We start from the raw sequence: 19,758 nt of genomic DNA on the forward strand, positions 1-19,758 counted from the left end.
CTGTGTGGTTTGTTTTATCCTAGAGGAGAAACTGTTTTGAAGAAGAAAAATGGGTACAGGACTGGGTGTGACTGTGTGGTTTGTTTTATCCTAGAGGAGAAACTGTTTTGAAGAAGAAAAATGGGTACAGGACTGGGTGAGACTGTGTGGTTTGTTCTATCCTAGAGGGGAAACTGTTTTGAAGAAGAAAAATGGGTACAGGACTGGGTGTGACTGTGTGGTTTGTTTTATCAAAGAGGGAAAACCGTTTTGAAGAAGAAAAATGGGTACAGGACTGGGTGTGACTGTGTGGTTTGTTTTATCTTAGAGGAGAAACTGTTTTGAAGAAGAAAAATGGGTACAGGACTGGGTGTGACTGTGTGGTTTGTTTTATCAAAGAGGAGAAACTGTTTTGAAGAAGAAAAATGGGTACAGGACTGGGTGTGACTGTGTGGTTTGTTTTATCAAAGAGGGGAAACTGTTTTGAAGAAGATATGGGTACAGGGCTCGGTGTGAAGATGTGGGTTTGTTTTATCCAAGAGGGGAAACCCATTCGGGTACAATCATTTTTGATGTCCTAAATTGTCCAAACTACTAGAAGTTGGGAAAGTGGTTCATTGTTAGGGTGTGTAAGATCACCGCTCAAGAACCACGGCTTGTCAACGTCTCTCTCAAACTCATTTTTGACATGATTTTTTATGTTTTGTTTATTTTTATTTTTCCAGTTGACAGACCTGGTCAAATGACCTCCACAGGTAAGTGTTTGTTATTATGATCTTTTAATAACTGCTGTAATTATCACAGCAGGGCTCAATTTAATAGAGCTGCTTCATCACAAAAAGAAGCTAAGCACAAAACATGTCATTCGGTGGTAATACATTCACATCACTGGAAAGCTCCATAAAAGAATTCTTGAGTTCGACCACAAAAACTTGAAATTATACATCCTTTTCAATGAGTGGGTGTGAGGGTCAATCATCTTAAAGAAACTGGACACTATTGGTAATTGTCAAAGACCAGTCTTCTCATTGGTGTATCTCAACATCTGCATAAAAATAACAAACCAGTGAAAGTTTGAACTCAATTGGTCATTGAAGTTGCGAGATAATAATGGAAGAAAAAACACCCTTGTCACACGAAGTTGTGTGCTTTCAGATGCTTGTATTCAGGACCTCAAAATCTAATTCTGAGGTCTCAAAATCAAATATAAATGAAAATTACTTCTTTCTCAAAAACTATGTTACTTCAGAGGGAGCCGTTTCTCACAATGTTTTATACTATCAACAGCTAACATTGCTGGTCACCAAGTAAGTTTTTATGCTAAGAATGATTTGGGTTAATTATTAATAGTGTCCAGTGCTTTTCCACTAATGATTATACTTTGTATACTCATCACCAGATCAACTGACAAGATGCCAGGACGAGAGAGAGAAGGCCGAGCTGTTCAGACTTCCCTTCAAGCCAACCTGCGAGGACGACGGAACTTATCGACCCCTCCAGGTCAACCCACTCACCAATGTCCGCTTCTGCGTCGATGTTAATGGGGTCATCCTGGAATGGACCATCACCAAGACCTCAACACTCGACTGCCAGGACTTTAGAACATGTAAGCAGGACTTAGTTTTATTGAGCTGCGTAGCGGACTGGTTAATAAGAGCAACAAATTAAAGTTCTGGTGGTTAAAGGCACTGGACACGTTTTGGTGGCTGCCAAAGACCAGTATTCTCACTAAGTGTACTCCATCATAAGAATAATACAACAAGCCTGTGAATTGGTCATCGAAGCTGCAAGAAAATGATGAAAGAAAAAACACCCTTGTTGGACGAATTTGTGTGCTTTCAGATAGGAATAAAAGACTTCTAGCTGGAGGTCCTTTAATATTTTAGTGAGAAATTACCTCTTTCTCAAAAACTATGTTACTTCAGAGGGAGCCGTTTCTCACAATGTTTTATACTATCAGTAGCTCTTCAATGCTCATTACCAAGTCAGTTGTTAAGTTAATATTTGTTTTGAGTAATTACCAAACGTGTACCTTCCCTTTAAGTCAATGGAGTGTGGGTTTGAATCCCGGTCGTGACACTTGTGTCCTAGAGCAAGATGGATACTATAATTCCTTTATTCACCCAGGGGTATTAATGGGTACCTGTTAAGGTAGTGGTTGATATTGTTTATGAAAAAGCCTTCGAAGCAGGGCCAAACTTCATAAAGCAGTTAAGCAGAAAATACTGCTTAGAAGGTCGGGCACCAGTCACAACAGTGTAAAACTGTATGGACTTTTATTTGGTAACCAGTTTCTGCTAAGCGATATTTGTCTGTGTTGAGCAAGTTTGTGTGCTTACAGGCTTTATGAAATTGGGCCCAGATCATAATGCTTAATGATTTTCTGCTAAGCAAAACATTTGCAGGAGACCAGTCACAGATTGTCTGTGAGATATGGCATGTTGGCTGGTGTCCATATTCTGTTAAGCATAACTTTGTTGTGCTCAGTTCCTTTTTGTGCTTCAGCAGCTTTATGAAAATGGGTCCAGATTGTAAAGAGCACCTTGGAAGTATGCAATAAGACAAAATCAAATAGTACTTTATTGAACATAGAAACTTGATTAGTTTGCGAGTTGAATCATTTCCAAAAGTTTTGTTAGTGAAAGTTACCATTCTAACTTATGGTGCGACCTTATTTCACAAGAGCACATGTTTACTATTTCTTGATTATATTTATCACATTAGCGTACAAATGGACAACTCTTTTTTTGTGTTATTCAGACGTTCATCATGAAGTTAAGCCTTTTACTGCCCAGGTTGACCACGATCAAAACGCACACCGAAATTTTGATACCTTCCCCATCAAGAACCTGATCCACAGTAAGTGACTGAAACAGTATGATGAGGTGTGTTACCCCAGGGGTAAGTGGGTACCTGTGAGGGCAGAGATGGTTCTTTTGATTGATTTAGCTTACGCGCCTTGTGAAAACCTCCCAAGCGTTCCTTCGCAGACAAGCCGTGGACTTGACAGCAATTACCGCCGTTGCTAAGGACCTCGGACCTCGGACACTGAAGAATGGCAATGTACATTGAAGCGCGACGAAGTTGAATGAGCTATCCATTCTGGGCGCTATTGTTGGTATAACAATAAGTCTCATAATGTTGGAGGCCCTTTAGACACCCTTTGGGTGTATAAAGCGCTATATAAAAACTGAGTATTGTTATTTATTCTTATTTTTTAGAGACCCCTCGTTGTCATCTCCAGCAGCTGATCTCTGAGCATGTCCCCACCGTCTACCGACCAACCTGTGAGACCGATGGTCGCTTCACCCCGGAGCAGTGCCCTGAGGGGACCAGCCGCTGCTTTTGCGTGGATGTGACCGGGACGATCGTACCAGAGACCATCAAGCGTCGGGGAGTCCAGACACCAGACTGCGAGACTTACAGGAGTCTGTATGGTAAGTAAACCAGAGCTGGTCACTCACTTGATTACTTGGTACAGTAGCATGGTTCCCTCTCTTAGATGTCAAAAGAAGGCAACGTTGTTCCCAGTGGTGTACAATCTCCTCACGCCATTTTTCTTTCTTACCCAGAATGCCTTGCTGGATCGTAGTATCCGCCCCCTGGAAGTGTGACTTGAAAGTATAAACATATATTGGATATTTTAATTAGTCCTGTGGTTCATCCATTCTGTGTTATGAGACTACGCAGAACGGGAAGTCAAAAGACACATCAAGTCATAGAGCCAGCTTGAACCCGTCTTTTGATCTAGAAGATTTTGTAAGGTCGTTTTCCCACCTTTTTGTATGGGAATATCAGCAGTCTTGTATCACAATGTACGCATTGCTTGAATTCTTCTTTTGATCGTGAGGATTTTTTTTAAATGTTGGCTGTTTTTGTCTTATCTGGTCTTTGAGTCTTATGATCTGTGAGAGTTTTCCAGCAGTCTTGTTTTGCAATGAACCAAAGCTTGAATTCTTCTTTTGATCTTAAAGATTTTTTGTTGTATCTGGTCATTGACTCTTATGATCTGTGAGAGTTTTTCAGCAGTCTCGTTTTGCAATGGACCGTAGCTTGAATTCATCTTTTGACCTGGAAGAGTTTGTACAAAAAGCTTGTGATTTCATGATTTTCCAGCAGTCTTGTTTCGCAACATACTCAAAGCTAGAATTCTTATTTACACATGGATCACCTTAGATATCTTTTCATTGGATTTGTGTTGTCTGTTTTTTTTCTCCCTCAGCCGTTGTGACCAAGACTAACACCACCACCATTACCATCCAACCTACCATGTCATTAATCCATAATGGCTGGGACCCACTGCTCATCAACGACGTCCAGCCAGACAATGTCGTCGGCAAACAGTACAAACCAGTCACATGGACCCTGAAAATCAAAAAAGGTATGTAGATTTTTTCCCTTTAATTTCTCAATAGATCTTATGCACATGATGTCATATCAGTAGGGCGGCCTCACCTAGAGGTCAAAAAGGGGCTGTTCATTGGCAAAACCTGCGTGCTGCGTGTATAAATCTGTGCGTTTTTATTGTTTTGTCATCGTTTTACCTCTAAGATCGCAGCTTGATGGTGACAATGCATGAGGTCTATTGGTTTGTGACACTGATGTTTTCTACTTTCATGAAGCAAAGTTTAGATTTGACTGGAAAAAATCCGTCCTTAGTTCTGATAGATATTTTTTCTTGCTGAGTATCTACTATCATGGAGTAGATTGCGTGTGGGAATTTCAATTACTATCTTCAGTATTTCGTGTTAGACAAGATTTTGTTATCTGCTTTTGAAGGAAATTTGTTTCATCCCCTGTGAACTCTTTAGAATAGACTGTACAAGTCTTGTTGTATTACAGCCTCTAGGACCAAGTTGGTCCAAACTATATTCAGAGTGGACTGTGTAAGTCTCGCTCAAATTCAAACTTCTTGGACTATAGGCCTATTATTATTTATTTTGTTTAATTGTGTTAAATTTTTATTTTATTTTTTACATCTTTCAACAAAAACACAATGATTACAAGTTGGAGAGGGTCTGTCAAGGTTATCCAAAAGTATAAAAACTGTCATCTTGAGATGTGTACAACCAGACCCCTGCCGACTTTATAGAATAATAAGGAGTTTGCACTCAAACGCCTTTAAAATCACACATTAGAAAACATTGAAACAAAAGCAAATCCAGATAATTGTAAAAACAAAACACCATAAAAACAGAAGGAAGGGACAACAATTTCAAAAACCAATAGCCTCCTGGATTTAAAAACCCTCTAAAGCCAAAGTAAAACTTGGACCAAAGAACATATTTTGGTGCCAGCTATATTCGGAATATACTTAGCAAGTTTCTGCACAGTCAATCAGCTGCAGGAATAAGACCCAAGTCTTACATTGTTGTATTTCTTTGTCCGTTCTTTGTAGATGTCACAACCTGCATTCGCCAGCAGCAAATCGCAAAGGTGGTTCCGGGTGTGTTCAACCCTGCCTGCCAGCGCAATGGCACCTTCAACACCATGCAGTACAGACCTCTGAGCCAGACTGTCTACTGTGTGGACAAGAATGGTGTCGAGATCGAGGGAACCGAAGGGACCATGGATTGTACCAAGTACTGGAACAGTAAGTCACAGGTCACAGGTCTTGGTAGTTTCTAAGTCACAGGTCTTGGTAGTTTCTTACTTTTGTTTAAAGGAACACGTTGCCTTGGATCGGTCGAGTTGGTCTTTGAAAAGCGTTTGTAACCGTTTTTATAAAATGCATATGGGTAGAAAGATGTTGTAGAAGTAGAATACAATGATCCACACAAACATGCCTCGAAATTGCGTGGTTTTCCTTTTACCTCGTCGACTAACACGTCGGCCATTCATGGGGGTCAAAATTTTGACTCCCATAAATGGCCGACCATGTTAGTTCGCACAGTAGAAGGAAAACCACGCAATTTCGAGGCAAACTTGTGTGGATCATTGTATTCTACTTTTAAAACATCTTTCCAACCATATGCATTTTATAAAAAACGGTTACAAACGCTTTTGTTTTGACCAACTCGTCCGATCCAAGGCAACGTGTTCCTTTAAAGCCGGTATAATCGTAGGGAGAGTTCTAATGAATTGGATGAACTAAGAACCATGAAGTAATTTGTTACTTATACTATCAGAATATTATTTAGGCAGCCATAAAAAATGTATTACTATTAATGTGAGGACTTTCCTTTGTCCCTTTAAAGGTACTGGACAAAATCGGTTATTGTCAAACACCAGTATTCTCACTAGGTGTATCCCAACATATGCACACACAAACAAATCTGTAAAAATGTTGACTCAATTGGTCATCGAAGTTGCAGGAGAATAATGAAAGAAAAGTCTTTCAAAATTTGGGTTAGGAATTACCTCTTTCCCAAAAACTAAGTTACTTCAGGGGGAGCCGTTTCTCACAATGTTTTATACTATCAGACCTTTCGATTGCTTCTTATCAAGTCAGGTTTTATGTAATATATTTATTTTAATTAAAGGCAGTGGACACTATTGGTAGTTACTCAAAATAATTATCAGCATAAAACCTTACTTGGTAACGAGTAATGGGGAGAGGTTGCTAGTATAACACATTGTGAGAAACGGCTCCCTCTGAAGTGACGTAGTTTTCGAGAAAGAAGTTTTTTTCCACGAATTTGATTTTGAGACCTCAAGTTTAGAATTTGAGGTCTCGAAATCAAGCATCTGAAAGCACACAATTTTGTGTGACAGGGTGTTTTTTCCTTCATAGTTATCTCGCAACTCCGACGACCAATCGAGCTCAACTTTTCACAGGTTTGTTATTTTATGCATATGTTGAGATATACCGAGTGAGAAGACCGGTCTATGACAAATACCAATAGTGTCCACTGTCTTTAACTCCCATAGTGTCCAGTGGCTGTAACTAAATACTCTCCATAGACTAAGCGCATAAACAGATGTGAGAACATTAAAATATTCCACCATATATTTGAATTCAGACTGTTTTGATTTATTCTCTCATTACAGCTACCCTTGAGTTTATGCAGATCACCAGACATTGGTCCAAGATCCCTGTGACCAGCTCCACCAAGACGATTACACAACTTCCTCTCAATAGTCTCTTCCCAGCTGGACGTACGTTCAACTTTCATTCTTGTTTTATTATTCATGGAATGAATACATACTACATGGGTTGTCGTGGCTGAGCGGTTAAGAGCACTGAATTCAAGCTCTGCTGATTCTGTTCAGCAGAGTGTGGGTTCGAATCCCGGTCGTGACACTTGTGTCCCTGAGCAAGACACTTAGCTATTATTGCTTCTCTCCACCCAGGGGTAAATGGGTACCTGTGAGGGCAGAGATGGTTCTTGTGATTGATTTAGCCGAGTAACGCATTTGTTGCACGAGGCTGTATACTCCCCAGGGAGCTGAGATGGTTTAAGGAGTGAATTAAGGCCCAGTGACCATGGGTAATAATTTGAAGCGCTTTGAGACACCCGTTCGGGAGTGAAAAAGCGCTATATAAACTCACAATATTGTTATTTATATTATTACATTAATAGTGACCAGGGTTTGAATTTGGGGGAACAAATCCACAAGGCTGCTCTGCTTGTTGCTCAATTCTTTAACTGGACCAGAAGGTTTGATTCACAACCAGAATCAAAATGAGCAGAACACTATCTACACAGTTTCCCATTTGAGCTGATTTTGGAACAAGTACTAAAAAAAAGATATATCAAATTTTATCTTTGGCATTCAATACTCAACAGAGTTGAAAGATATTTGTTGTGAGGTGTTATTAGAACACATAAGACTGCCGGACTTGTATGGTTGTGAGTTTATTTAGAGTTAGCACCAAGATTAGGGCAAGAAGGCTGAGACTAGCAGGTCACTGTCTCAGAAATGCTGAGCTGGCAGTGAGCAAGCTTGTGCTTTGGGCCCCTACTCAAGGTCACTGTTACCGAGGCAGACCACAAACCACCTATGTGGACGCCTTGTGCCGGGACTCTGGACTGCGTTTGGAAGCGCTGCGTACAGCTACGGAGGACCAACGTGTTTGGAGGGCCATCATCCGATGCTCTGCATCGACTGAATGAAATGAATGAGTTTATTGGCCCAACACTAAAATCACTGGCCTCGGGCCTGCGGTCCAGTGTTCATTTTGAGTCCTGTCGTCGATTTCACCAAACTCTTCCTAACTTAGGAATCATCTTAGGACTGAGGACGGGTTAAGTTCCGTATCCAAGTACATAGGACGAATTGAACCCATCCTGAGTTAGGACGGGTTGCTCGTCCTAACTAGAGTTAGGATTAATCCTAGCATTTCGTGAAATCGCAGGTGACTTGTTATTTCCCATTAAATTAGTGGATTCGTCATTGGGCCAATAACATTCCTTTAGTCATTCTCATCTCCTTGTGGAGTATACAGCTCGAGCTGCCGTGGCGCTCAGAAGGCTTTTTCAAACACAATATTAACCTCTGCGTTTGTATATACCCATCAATTTGTACTTTTTTGTTTTTAAAAGTTATCAAGTTTTTCATCAATTAACAAAACGTTCCCACCCGTAGTGCACCACCACCCCAACTGCACCAAGCAGCAGGAGCTGACTAGCCGCATCAAGGGAGCCGTCGTGCCAACCTGTGAACCAAGCGGAACCTACACACCATTGCAGTGCAATGCGACCACTGGCGTGTGCTACTGCATGCTGTCCTACGGAGACGTCCTGCCCGATACTGTACTCCCCATGGTGAAGGGAACACCTTACTGCTGGCACTTGAGAAACGGTAAGAAAGGAAAAAAGAAGAACACAATTTTTGTTATACCAGAATCCCTGAGATTCTAGTAGCAATACACCTTGCAAGTCTCAACCATTTTGAGGAACACTTGGTTCTCATAAAGACGAGCAGAGTATACTGTTCCAAACGTCGAGACCATACCAGCTCTTTTCAGAGCCAACACTCCCACTAAAGAAATTTACACATGGTTGTACCCGCAAGTTTACTATTTATTTATAGTTTCTTCCTACTTGCTTCTCTTCTTTTTTCTTCTTCAAATAAGAGCATAAGCAAGAGGTAAAAGAAAAGGGTTATGTACCGAAATGAAATTGTCCGATGTTAACCATGTAAAACAAAAAAATCTACAATTTTACAACAACCCCACACCTTTCTCTTTCTTAAGATTTTTGAAGAGCTCATCCTTTTAAAGGGAATGTATACGTTTGGTTATCACTCTTAAAATGAATAGCAATAGAAGCCTACAGCAACTTGAATTGTATTTAGCATTTTGAGAAACAATCCACTTTGAAATTACGTGATTATGAATAAAGATATCAGTTTTAAAGGCAGTGGACACTATTGGTAATTACTCAAAATAATTATTAGCATAAAACTTAACTTGGTAATGTGTAATGGGGAGAGGTTGATGGTATTAAACATTGTGAGAAACGGCTCCCTCTGAAGTGACATAGTTTTTCGAGCAGGAAGTATTTTTGCACGAATTTGATTTCGAGACCTCAAGTTTAGAATTTGAGGTCTCGAAATCAACCATCTAAAAGCACACAACGTCGTGTGACAAGGGTGTTTTTGTCTTCCATTATTATCTCGCAACTTCGACGACCAATTGAGCTCAAATGTTCACAGGTTTGTTATTTTATGCATATGTTGAGATACACCAAGTGAGAAGACTGGTCTTTGACAATTACCAATAGTGTCCACTGTCTTTAATGCCTGAACATTAAATTTGAGAACATTACTGTCAGCAACAATTCTCAGATTGTGTATTCCCATTAGGGATTATTTTCCCTGCATGGTCATAGTCACTCCAGATTTAAGCTGACGGCTCCAAAAACCAAAGGTATACTTTGCCTTTAAACCATCAAATTATCAAGTCAAAATAAATGTACTTGAATCATTTATGTCTGTCCCATTTGCTCCTCAGAATCCCTTCAGCGTGTGACAACTCAACTTGCAGAAGGTAAGAGCCAACATAGTGTGTCAGTTTATACAATTATTGCTCAGAGTGACCCCTTTTTGTGCTTTTGTTATTGCTATTTGGTTTCCTTCCACAATATCAATGAGTCACATGTAAGAGGATCACATTTGGGTATGTTATGGTCAGCAGAAGAACATATTTTATAATAATTAATTGTTTTTACAGATCCGATGAAACTCTTTCAAGGATGTGAAATATCAGAGTTTGATCTGAATTCAGATTTTTGTCTTTAGCTTGGGCCCAATTTCATAGAGTTGCTTCAGCGGAAAATATTGAATTGCAAAGGTCGTGGGTTCCAATCCCCCCGAGTAATATGTCTGTGATTTTTTGTTCATTAGAGAAAGGGACTAAGAACTTTATTTTCTGGGTTGTGTTGGTTCACAGTTTGTAGGAAGCCGACAGTGAAGGGACCTTGCAGGGGTCGCTTTGTCCGTTGGACCTTCAGCACCCTCCTCAACAAGTGCACCATGTTTGTTTATGGTGGATGTCGCGGCAACGAGAACCAGTACGAGTCTCAGGAGGAATGCGAGAGCATGTGCGGCCATTTGAGTAAGTGTCCAAAAGCCAACTGCTTAAGCCACAGAGTATGTCAGTGCTGAAAGCCAAATGGCAGGGGCAAGTGTCAAAATTTTGTAAACGGATTTTAAGAGTATTTTGCCCCTTACACTTGAATGTTCTCAAAGCAATCAAAGTTCTAGGTCAAAGAGCTTTTAGTGTAGCTGTGTGCCAATGATTTGGAACAATTTCCCAAACTGCCAATAGTGAACCTGATACTCTATCTGCATTTCGTTAAAATCTTATTAAGACTCGCCTTTTCCCATGTTAATTGCTTTCTTGTGCGCTATGATTATACATTTGAATTGTTATGTTATCCTCTTGGTCTTTCCTCATCCACAGGTTTCCGTTTTGACAGTCGACCTTTGACCTGCGAGCGTAAACTCACCCAGTACCACCGCCTCAGTTTTATTGAGCGTCTTGACAACAGACGACCAGTGTGCACCCCCGATGGTAACTACAAACCCAAACAGTGCCACTGGATCCAGAACGTCGAGGGTAATATCGAAGAGGTCTGCGAGTGCGTCGAGCGAATGTCCGGCGCCATCCTGCCAAACTGTGACCATCTTACCTTTGATGAAGATCTCATTAGTAAGTAAAATAGTTGGTTTAACTATAACCCTTGAATGTGAAACAGTGCAACATCAGGGAAAATAAACCAAATAAAAATGATAGTGAAATTAATGTCGGGTTTATTAACTTTGTTTGAAGAAAGATAAAGGCTTTTATACAACATTTTTTTTGATTGTGTAATTGTAGTGGTGAAGACTTCTCCAAGTCCTTCCACCGTTATTGATGGCTGCATCAATCGGGATGTGGAGTACCACAGAGGAGATCAATTCTTTGAGGACTGCAACTCATGGTAGGTTAAAACAGAAACACACAGCAGACTCTGTCAAGTCTAGGGTGTGACTGTAATAGGAGATAAATGCACTGGACACTATTGGTAATTACTCAAAATCGTTTTTTAGCAAAACAATTACTTGGTAACAAGCAACGGAGAGCTTTTGTATAGTATAAAACATTGTGGGATGATATGGCCCCCTCGGAAATAACTTAGCTTTTGAGAAACAACTAATAAAAAAACTTCAGCTAAAGTCTGTTATTATGCATCTGAAAGCACACAAATTTGTGGAGCATGGTTGATTTTTCTTTCATAGTTCCCTTGTAATGGCGATGACCAATTGAGACACAGGGTTATCTCTTTTTAACCCTACTCTGAAGTGCAAGTAGGGGTCACTTTTTTCCTGTGAAAGTATTCCCAGGAGTTGTCATTTCATTCCTTTCATTAATTTCATTTATTAATGTCACAGGTAAAAATTGCAAAGTACAAATAAAAAGAACGGTTAGATATACATACATGAAGGAGAGAAGAACAAAAAGTTCCAACCCCTGATGGATTTCAAAATAAGTAAACTAAATAACTATCAAGTTAATCTCCTGGGGTCGATTTCACAAAGAGTTAGGATTTGTTCTTTACTTAGGACTAGTCCTAGGAGATATACAAATTGCATGGATAGTCCTAAGTTAGGACGAGTAGCTGGTCCTAACTCGAGATAAGACTAGTCCTAACTCTTTGTGAAATCCACCCCTGATGCCACAATTTAGGAAACAGACAATAAAAAAGGTCATTATGGACATAAATAACACATGGCTAACACTCGATATAAAAATATGAAAACTACTGCATGTTATTAAAACTATAAAAGCACTTGTGGCCATTTTAAAATGCAAACTTGGTAAAAGATAAATAGCAAGGGTCAGCAGTTAAAGTGTGAACAGGTCAATCAAACTTCCTGGGAAACTCGTCTATCGGAAGAGGTCATAAAGACATTTTAAAGCGTACATCTTTTGTCATCAGTGTCCTTCAATTTTGAATGTCAATTGTTTTTTTTGTTTTGTAGTACATGCATTGGAAATAACATCGCTGGATGCACAAGAAAGCTCTGCCTTCCAGGTGAGTAAATTTCCTAGCAAATGACATACTATAGATGTCTGAGTTTATCTTTAAAGACTGTGGACACTATTGGTAATTGTCGAAGACTAGCCTTCACAGTTGGTGTATCTCAACATATGCATAAAATAACAAATCTGTGAAAATTTGAGCTCAATCGGCCATCGAAATTGCGAGATAATAATGAAAGAAAAAAACACCCCTGTCACATGTAGTTGTGTGCATTTAGATGGTTGATTTTGAGACCTCAAGTTCTGAATCTGAGGTCTCGAAATCAAATTCGTGGAAAATCACTTCTTTCTCGAAAACTATGTCACTTCAGAGGGAGCCGTTTCTCACAATGTTTTATACTATCAACCTCTCCCCATTACTCGTTACCAAGTAAGGTTTTATGCTAATAATTATTTTGAGTAATTACCAATAGTGTCCACTGCCTTTAACACCCAGCAGGGTGGATACCATACATGTTGCTTCCAACTGCTGTATTTTTCTAGGCTTTTTCCTAGTGCCCTCCACTTATCACCCATTGTACCTAATGATTGTATGTTTTAAGATTATTTATAACACACCTCTTGCTTGTTCTGTATTCTGGTTGGCTGAAACACGGTCACGCGGGATGAACTAATATAGTCTAATGATCGCACGCATGTGTTTTGCGGGTACTAGTTCACGAGAGGGCACTAGTCATTGAAAATAGTGCCCGATCACTTTTGTTTACGATTACTTATTTGACATTTAAGACCGAGCTGAGTTATAAAACACATATTGACTGGCATAAATTCGGTAACTAGTGTACGTCTGTTCCCGTCCAGGCCTGTGAGGGACCAGAAGAGGGTCCTATTTCCCTTGGCCGAAGGCCGAGGGAAATAGGTCCCTCTCCTGGTCGCTCAAAGTCCCTCGAGGAACAGACGTACACTAGTTACCGAATTTATGCCAGTTAATATGTGTATAATATTGTTATTTTTGGAAATAAACAATCAAATGTTGTACTTTTTTTCTGCAATTTACAGGTATCTGTTACCACTTGGGTCAGGAAGCTACTGAGTACAACCGGGGCTGTGAGATCTGGTGAGTTTAACAATCCTAGGGTCAGGTTCCCTGTTTACGCAGTGGCAAACGATGGTTTAATCTCACTTTCATATGAAGGGATCAGACTATTCTGTCTCTCCAGCCTCAGTATGGTTACATTGGATTGTTATTTGTAGGAAATCAAGATGGCTGCCTCAAGTGAACTCTCTCAATGCCAAGGTCGTACATGTACGACATATTTAATAAGTATTACATGGTCAACCCATCGATCAAGAAATACTATCGACTTTGGGCTGTGCCAAGGCAACACAAATCAGCAAAATACATTTTGTTTGGTGAGAATGACCTGGGCACAATTTCATGGCTCTGCTTACCGCCGAATTCTGCGCTTATGATCACGATTCCCCGCTTACGTGCAAGCACCGAATTTCTGCGCTAGCCTTGTTAGCCTAGAATGGCTAGTAACGTGGAGTACGCACGCGCAGAAGTCAAAATTTGCCGCTAACCCGTGAAATACGCTTGCCGAAGCACAGAATTTCCTGCTTCCGTAAGCGCCGATTCCGTGCTTACGGTAAGCAGACAGCAGAGCCATGATTTTGGGCCCTGTTCACTTCAGAGGAGTCCTATAGCTAGGGATCAAACCAGGGCCACAGTGGTGAGAGGCGAGTGCTTTACACACTAGCCACCATGCCACCAAGTGACTGAACCAATACACGAAAAGTATATCAAATGACTAAATTTGACTAATTGTCTGCCATTTTCTTTTCAGCTCATGCCTTGGAGGTCAGTGGGACTGCCAGCTGAAGCCAAACTGCGACACTGAACTGGTCTCTGAGCAAGGTTTGCACAGTACTTTATCTACTTTCATTTGGGGTTTAGTGCATCAACTGGCCTGGTATTTCATCTGTGAGAGGGCAAGGCCATTTTCATTTTGCAAAGGGCACTTCAATTGCAAAATCTTTAAAGATAAACTTTTGTAGGGGCATCCAGGTCAAGACCAGGGGCAACAGATGCCATGGCCTTCGTGTAGTTCCGGGCTTGCTTAAAATACTGTGGCACAATTACAAAATCCAATTGAAAGGTACGCTCCTCAAGGAGCTGAGGTGGTTAAAGGGATGACTTAATGGCCCATTGACCAGGGGTAATATTAAAAAAAAAAAAAATTATTATTATTGTTATTATCAGTATTATAGTCAATTGTTATGACAACATTTAGGTTTAGGTGACAGAAAAGATACAAACAAGAGACTTGGAAATGAACTATAAAGAATGACACACAAAAACAGAACACCTGTATGTTTCAGAAGAGGGCAACCAAACACTCTCCAGAAGGGCAACCAAAAACTCTCCAGAGACAGTTGTGGGTGGCTGACCTTTGGATCTTAGTCTGCAAGACAATTTCAAAGACTGTTGACAAGACATTTATGTTTTTGATTTATAGAGACTGTATCTGTATGTACCTTGGAACCCGGCAAAACCATGAGAGTCGGAGAATCCTACTATGACGAATGCAACAAGTGGTACGTGGTTTTATTTTTCAGCAAGGCATTTTGTTTTTAGCATATAACTTATCCCTCGGATGGCCCCTCTCGGGTACTGCAGCCAGTAAACTGAAAACACATTTGAGCTAATTACTTGTACATTTTTTGTTAAAAAAAACCCAGGTGTAACCATTTAAGGTCTATTCTCAGACAGACCTGTTCGACATTGCCAGTATGACTCATAAACTCAAAAAACACTTTTTATATGGGCTAGTGTACAAAAACACTGCGTTTTCGTGCAAAACAAAATAATAAACAAAAACCATTTAAAAATTATACGATTTTAGGCCTTGCATGGTGAGGTATCAATATATGTTTGGTTTACAATAACACCATGTGTGTATCTACTTGCTCAGGAGACTTCTCAGTTCTGAAAAGAACTATTAGTTAAAAAGCAGGAAAATTCTTTTCAGATTGCAAGACGGTTCTCTAAATAAACTCTACCTGGCAAGTAGAAACACACATAGTGTTACCGTAAACCAAACATATAATTTAAAGTCAACTGGAAATAGAATTTTATTTTTTCAAACATAAAAGTAGATGTTTAATAACAATAAAACAATTTTTTTTAGTAATTGTTTGTCATGATTTATATGTTAAAAAATAGTTTAAGTTGTTTTGGGGGTTGACTCCGCCTACCCCATTTGTGACGTCAATCGAGGCAGACTTTGTTTTCCTGCATTTGTATTGCTGCTAGATGCAGCAAAACAACTACTGATGGCTGGTCAGACTCACAAGAGCAATAGTGCCTAGTGGTTCGGTCTGACGTCTTTTTCAGCACTGTGCAGCATTTTCTCTTCAAATATCGCGCCTCGATTGGCGTCACGAACAGTGCCTCTCGGGTCGAGGCCTACTCTTAAATTTATAAATAAGATAAGAAATAATTTTTTAGAATCTTAGTTAACTGTTTATTCACATTCCACTCATCAAAACACATATGTTAGTGACAAAAGCTTTATTTTGACAAAATACCACTTCCAGGTGACTTTAAAAATTATAATTAATAATGTTTTGTGCATTCGTGTACAAAACACTGCGCTGTCGCGACTCCGCAATTGTTGCGCAGCCACCAACGGCACAGTACTTGCGCACGAGGGCTTGAATGGAATGGTCTATACTGTTATGATATGAAGTCATATCATTTTTTTGGTATTGTGTTTTTATTTTTCTCATCAGTACCTGTGAACCTACCGGCATTGTGATCTGTCAGAACAACTACTGCATCCCAGGTAAGCAAATCAGCATTTTCCATTAAGTCTTGTTTAATTTTGCTTACCAAAGACAAAGTGTTCTTATTGTATTTTATTTTTTTCTTAAAAAAAATACTGATGTAGCCTGATGTTTTAAACCCCCAGTAGTTCTCAAAGGCCTAATATTTTGTATTTTTGTTTGAATGCTTGTTATTTTCCAGGCCACTGCTATTACGAGGGGACTCCGTACCATTCTGGAGACACCATCAAACAAGAATGCAACAGATGGTAAGACTCTAAACAGATTAAATTCATTCTCAAAGACGGGCACCTTCAGGAGACTTTTTGTAAACAAACCAAACCCTCCAAAATAATGTCACAGGTTACCAGGAAAATACGGTGGCCATATTGCGCGTTCACTGTGGATTTGCATTGTGACATTATTTATTTACAGGCAGTAAGCACCGGAAGGTTAGCATGCCTTATCGCGTGCTTACGGTTAGCAGCGCTATGAAATGGAAAGTGACAGTAAGCACAAAATTTACCGCTAAGCAGCGCTATGAAATTGGGCCCAGGGTCAAACTTCATAGAGCTGCTAAGCACAACAAATTTGCTTTGCATGAATTTTCTTCCTTGATAAAAACAGGATTACCAACCAAATTTCCATTTGTTGCATATTGCTTGTTACTGGTATTCAGCTGTTGTTGAAATTTGGTTGGTAATCCTGTTTTTTGATCAAGAAAGAAATTTCATGCTAAGCAAATTTTTGTGCTAACCAGCTCTATGAAAGTGGGCCCAGGTGGGTGGGCCAATAGCATTCATGTAATCTTTCTCGGCTCCCTGCAAGTTTTTTAAAATAGCTCTTATCTAGCACATTTTACAAACACTAGTGCCTTTTGGGACACATTATCAACCTCTACCCTCGGACCTGGCATTTTTTTTAACACTTCCATTTCTAAAGCAAATATTTCTTACTTAATTTACTTTCAACCAATACTTTTATTTCATTGTCTTTCACTCATTTAAATTGTTTCTTTTACAGCACCTGCTTCGGTGGAGTTTGGCAATGCGAGACCAACACATGTGATCCATACATTAAGACAAGTGAGTTAGTTGTCATCCCTAAGTTATCTCGAGTTTAGTGCTGGGAGAATAGTGAAATTTTGTAATAAATAATCCGTGTAGAAGGAAAACTTTCGAAATCTTTCAACAAAAAACATTGGAAATGTCATTGTTTTAACTCTTTACAGAAGTGAGCATAGTTAAATAATTTTTTATGCTGTTTTATGCTGTCTTAAAAAAAGTTTCGTAAGGAATCATCGAACACATATCTATCAATCGTCGCCCCGACGGTCGCGGATAATAGGAATCGGGTTACTTGGTTGTAATTAGAGGACTATCCGGTTTATTGGTAGGTTTCTGCGCCACTTGGGGATATCCGGTTAGGTCAAAAACGGTATTCGAGGTTCAGTTAGGAAAAGCCATTAACCTAATATTTAAATTATTCGCCCAGGCCTACTCGATGTAGTAACAAATCAACTATTTTGGTTCAATTGCCCATTGGTCAATCAGTGGCCAATGACTGCAACAAGTAGGCCTATTGGTTTCATCAGGCATGATATTGTTCCTATTTTTGTCTGATTCCTGTTTTTTTTTGGCCTCAGAAAAGAAATAAAAGTGTGATTAGATAGCCTTAAAGTATTCTAAAGGAGTACATATCTGCCCTTTTACTCGGCGAAATGTTCCTACTTTTTCTAAGGACCAATTGTCATGACTGTAAAGGCCAAGTAACACTTCAGCGATAACAAAAACGATAACGATCACGACGCAAAGAGAACGTGTTCCACGCAGAATATGCCCACGCTCATTTAACCAATCGAGGGCGTGCATTTTTATCATTCTCATTTTCGTTCACGTTACTGGGGCCTGTGTGACTGAGCCTTAACAGCTGCGAAAACACACTCCAAGCTGTGGTTTTTATCATCCCATAGTTTTCAAATTGAATTTTTTGGACCTCCACAGTTACTTGTTTCTGTTCATTTTTTTTTCCTCTTTCTGTTTGGCCGTTTATCTCGGGCTAATAATGGTAGTGTAGTCATTTTCTAAAAGTTTTTTTTCTATGAACTGCTCTGTTTCAGTGGCCCGCATTGAGGGATGTGTGTACAATACCAAGGAATACACCAATGGACAGACCTTCTATGATGAATGCAACATGTGGTAAGTAGTTCAACACAAAGTCTCTGCGTTAAAGAATTTAGAAAGTTATGAAAGCATTCCTGGTCTGTGTGGTCCAGTTCATCGCTCGCAAAAACTATACACCAGTGATTTCATATTCACTACCTTATGGAGATCAAGCCAAAACAGAAATGAGAACACGAAAGATCTCAATGTTTGAAAATAGTGAAGTTGTAGTGTTTTTTTTTTAAACTATTTTTTTGTGACTGATTTCAATGACCAATTGAGCTTAAACTTGTATTGCGGGTCGAACAAAGTGTGGATGCTGGTCTTTGATGAAAGGAAGTTTGCTGCATGCTTTGATTCAGAATTTTTAATCTATAAGAAAGAAAAAAACATAATTGAGTATTGCACCTCAGCAGGTCCCATTCCATCAAATATAAACTGAGTCTTCATCTTCACTTTATTGAAGTACTTCTGAGTATGTCATCCATCGGTCTAAATTTGTGTTTTAATACTTAACTTTTGTTTTTGACAGTTCCTGTCTTGGAAACAATGTTACAAACTGCTTCAAGAAACTTTGCAATCCAAGTAAGTACTTGACATAAGGTGCTCCTAGTTTTGCCGACATACATGTATTTCAGCTATTTAAGCAACCTGTTACAAGACACAAGTTGTGTTTGGTGTAACTACAACTCTGCATAGCAATGAACATCTATGTACTGTATAGATGCCTTCACCACTTTTCATCAGATTGCAGGCTTGAATATTGACTGCTTTATTCGTGCTATTGTTAAAACTACGACTCCCCGAGTGATCCCCGCAGTGGTTTGTTTTTTTCAAGGCTTCGCGACAAGGATCGCCTCATTTAGTTTTAGCCATACCGCTCAAAACAGTCAAGATTTGTACAGACCTGACAACATTCGTTTCCCAGAAATAGGGACACATCTGGACTGATTTTTTTGGGGTCGAATTTTGGTTCGCCTGCAATTCTTTCTGCATTGGGCAGCACATGTTATCCATCATTGATAGATAAAATAATGTTATTGTGGCTCTATACTTATTCAAACCCACAGCAAGCTGCTTCTTGAATGGATTGGAGATCCCCAACGGTGAATCTTCACAAGTTGAATGCAACACATGGTAAGGGACCATTGTACTGTAGTAAACAATAGATTCTTAAAAGACACTGGACACTATTGGTAATTGACGAAGACCAGTCTACTCACTTGTTGTATGTCAATATATGCACAAAATAACAAACCTGTGAAAATGTGACCTCAATTGGAGTTGCAAGATAAAAATGGAAGAAAAAACACCCTTATCACACAAAGTTGTGTGCTTTCAGATGCTTGATTTTTTGACCTCAAAATCTAATTCTGA

At 39.5% G+C, this 19,758-nt stretch overlaps 1 protein-coding gene across 2 annotated transcripts in view; it reads left to right on the forward strand.

Moving 5' to 3' along the window:
* LOC139943971 (uncharacterized) overlaps positions 1 to 19,758 on the forward strand; it is a 47,606-nt gene that overhangs the window by 20,760 nt on the left and 7,088 nt on the right. For both annotated transcript variants that reach the window (XM_071940888.1, XM_071940889.1), the window contains exons 21-42: positions 705 to 734; positions 1,379 to 1,585; positions 2,740 to 2,838; positions 3,201 to 3,416; positions 4,202 to 4,360; positions 5,378 to 5,572; positions 6,970 to 7,077; positions 8,509 to 8,724; positions 9,878 to 9,913; positions 10,316 to 10,480; positions 10,829 to 11,077; positions 11,246 to 11,348; positions 12,391 to 12,443; positions 13,451 to 13,508; positions 14,239 to 14,309; positions 14,911 to 14,989; positions 16,187 to 16,239; positions 16,422 to 16,488; positions 17,243 to 17,304; positions 18,339 to 18,417; positions 18,914 to 18,966; positions 19,452 to 19,518. In XM_071940888.1, coding sequence (XP_071796989.1) covers positions 705 to 734; positions 1,379 to 1,585; positions 2,740 to 2,838; positions 3,201 to 3,416; positions 4,202 to 4,360; positions 5,378 to 5,572; positions 6,970 to 7,077; positions 8,509 to 8,724; positions 9,878 to 9,913; positions 10,316 to 10,480; positions 10,829 to 11,077; positions 11,246 to 11,348; positions 12,391 to 12,443; positions 13,451 to 13,508; positions 14,239 to 14,309; positions 14,911 to 14,989; positions 16,187 to 16,239; positions 16,422 to 16,488; positions 17,243 to 17,304; positions 18,339 to 18,417; positions 18,914 to 18,966; positions 19,452 to 19,518 — 2,425 coding nt within the window. The remainder of the gene's footprint in view (positions 1 to 704; positions 735 to 1,378; positions 1,586 to 2,739; positions 2,839 to 3,200; positions 3,417 to 4,201; positions 4,361 to 5,377; positions 5,573 to 6,969; positions 7,078 to 8,508; positions 8,725 to 9,877; positions 9,914 to 10,315; positions 10,481 to 10,828; positions 11,078 to 11,245; positions 11,349 to 12,390; positions 12,444 to 13,450; positions 13,509 to 14,238; positions 14,310 to 14,910; positions 14,990 to 16,186; positions 16,240 to 16,421; positions 16,489 to 17,242; positions 17,305 to 18,338; positions 18,418 to 18,913; positions 18,967 to 19,451; positions 19,519 to 19,758) is intronic.

This window comes from Asterias amurensis, chromosome 11 (genome assembly GCF_032118995.1).
Source record: "Asterias amurensis chromosome 11, ASM3211899v1".
Classification (NCBI taxonomy): domain Eukaryota; kingdom Metazoa; phylum Echinodermata; class Asteroidea; order Forcipulatida; family Asteriidae; genus Asterias; species Asterias amurensis.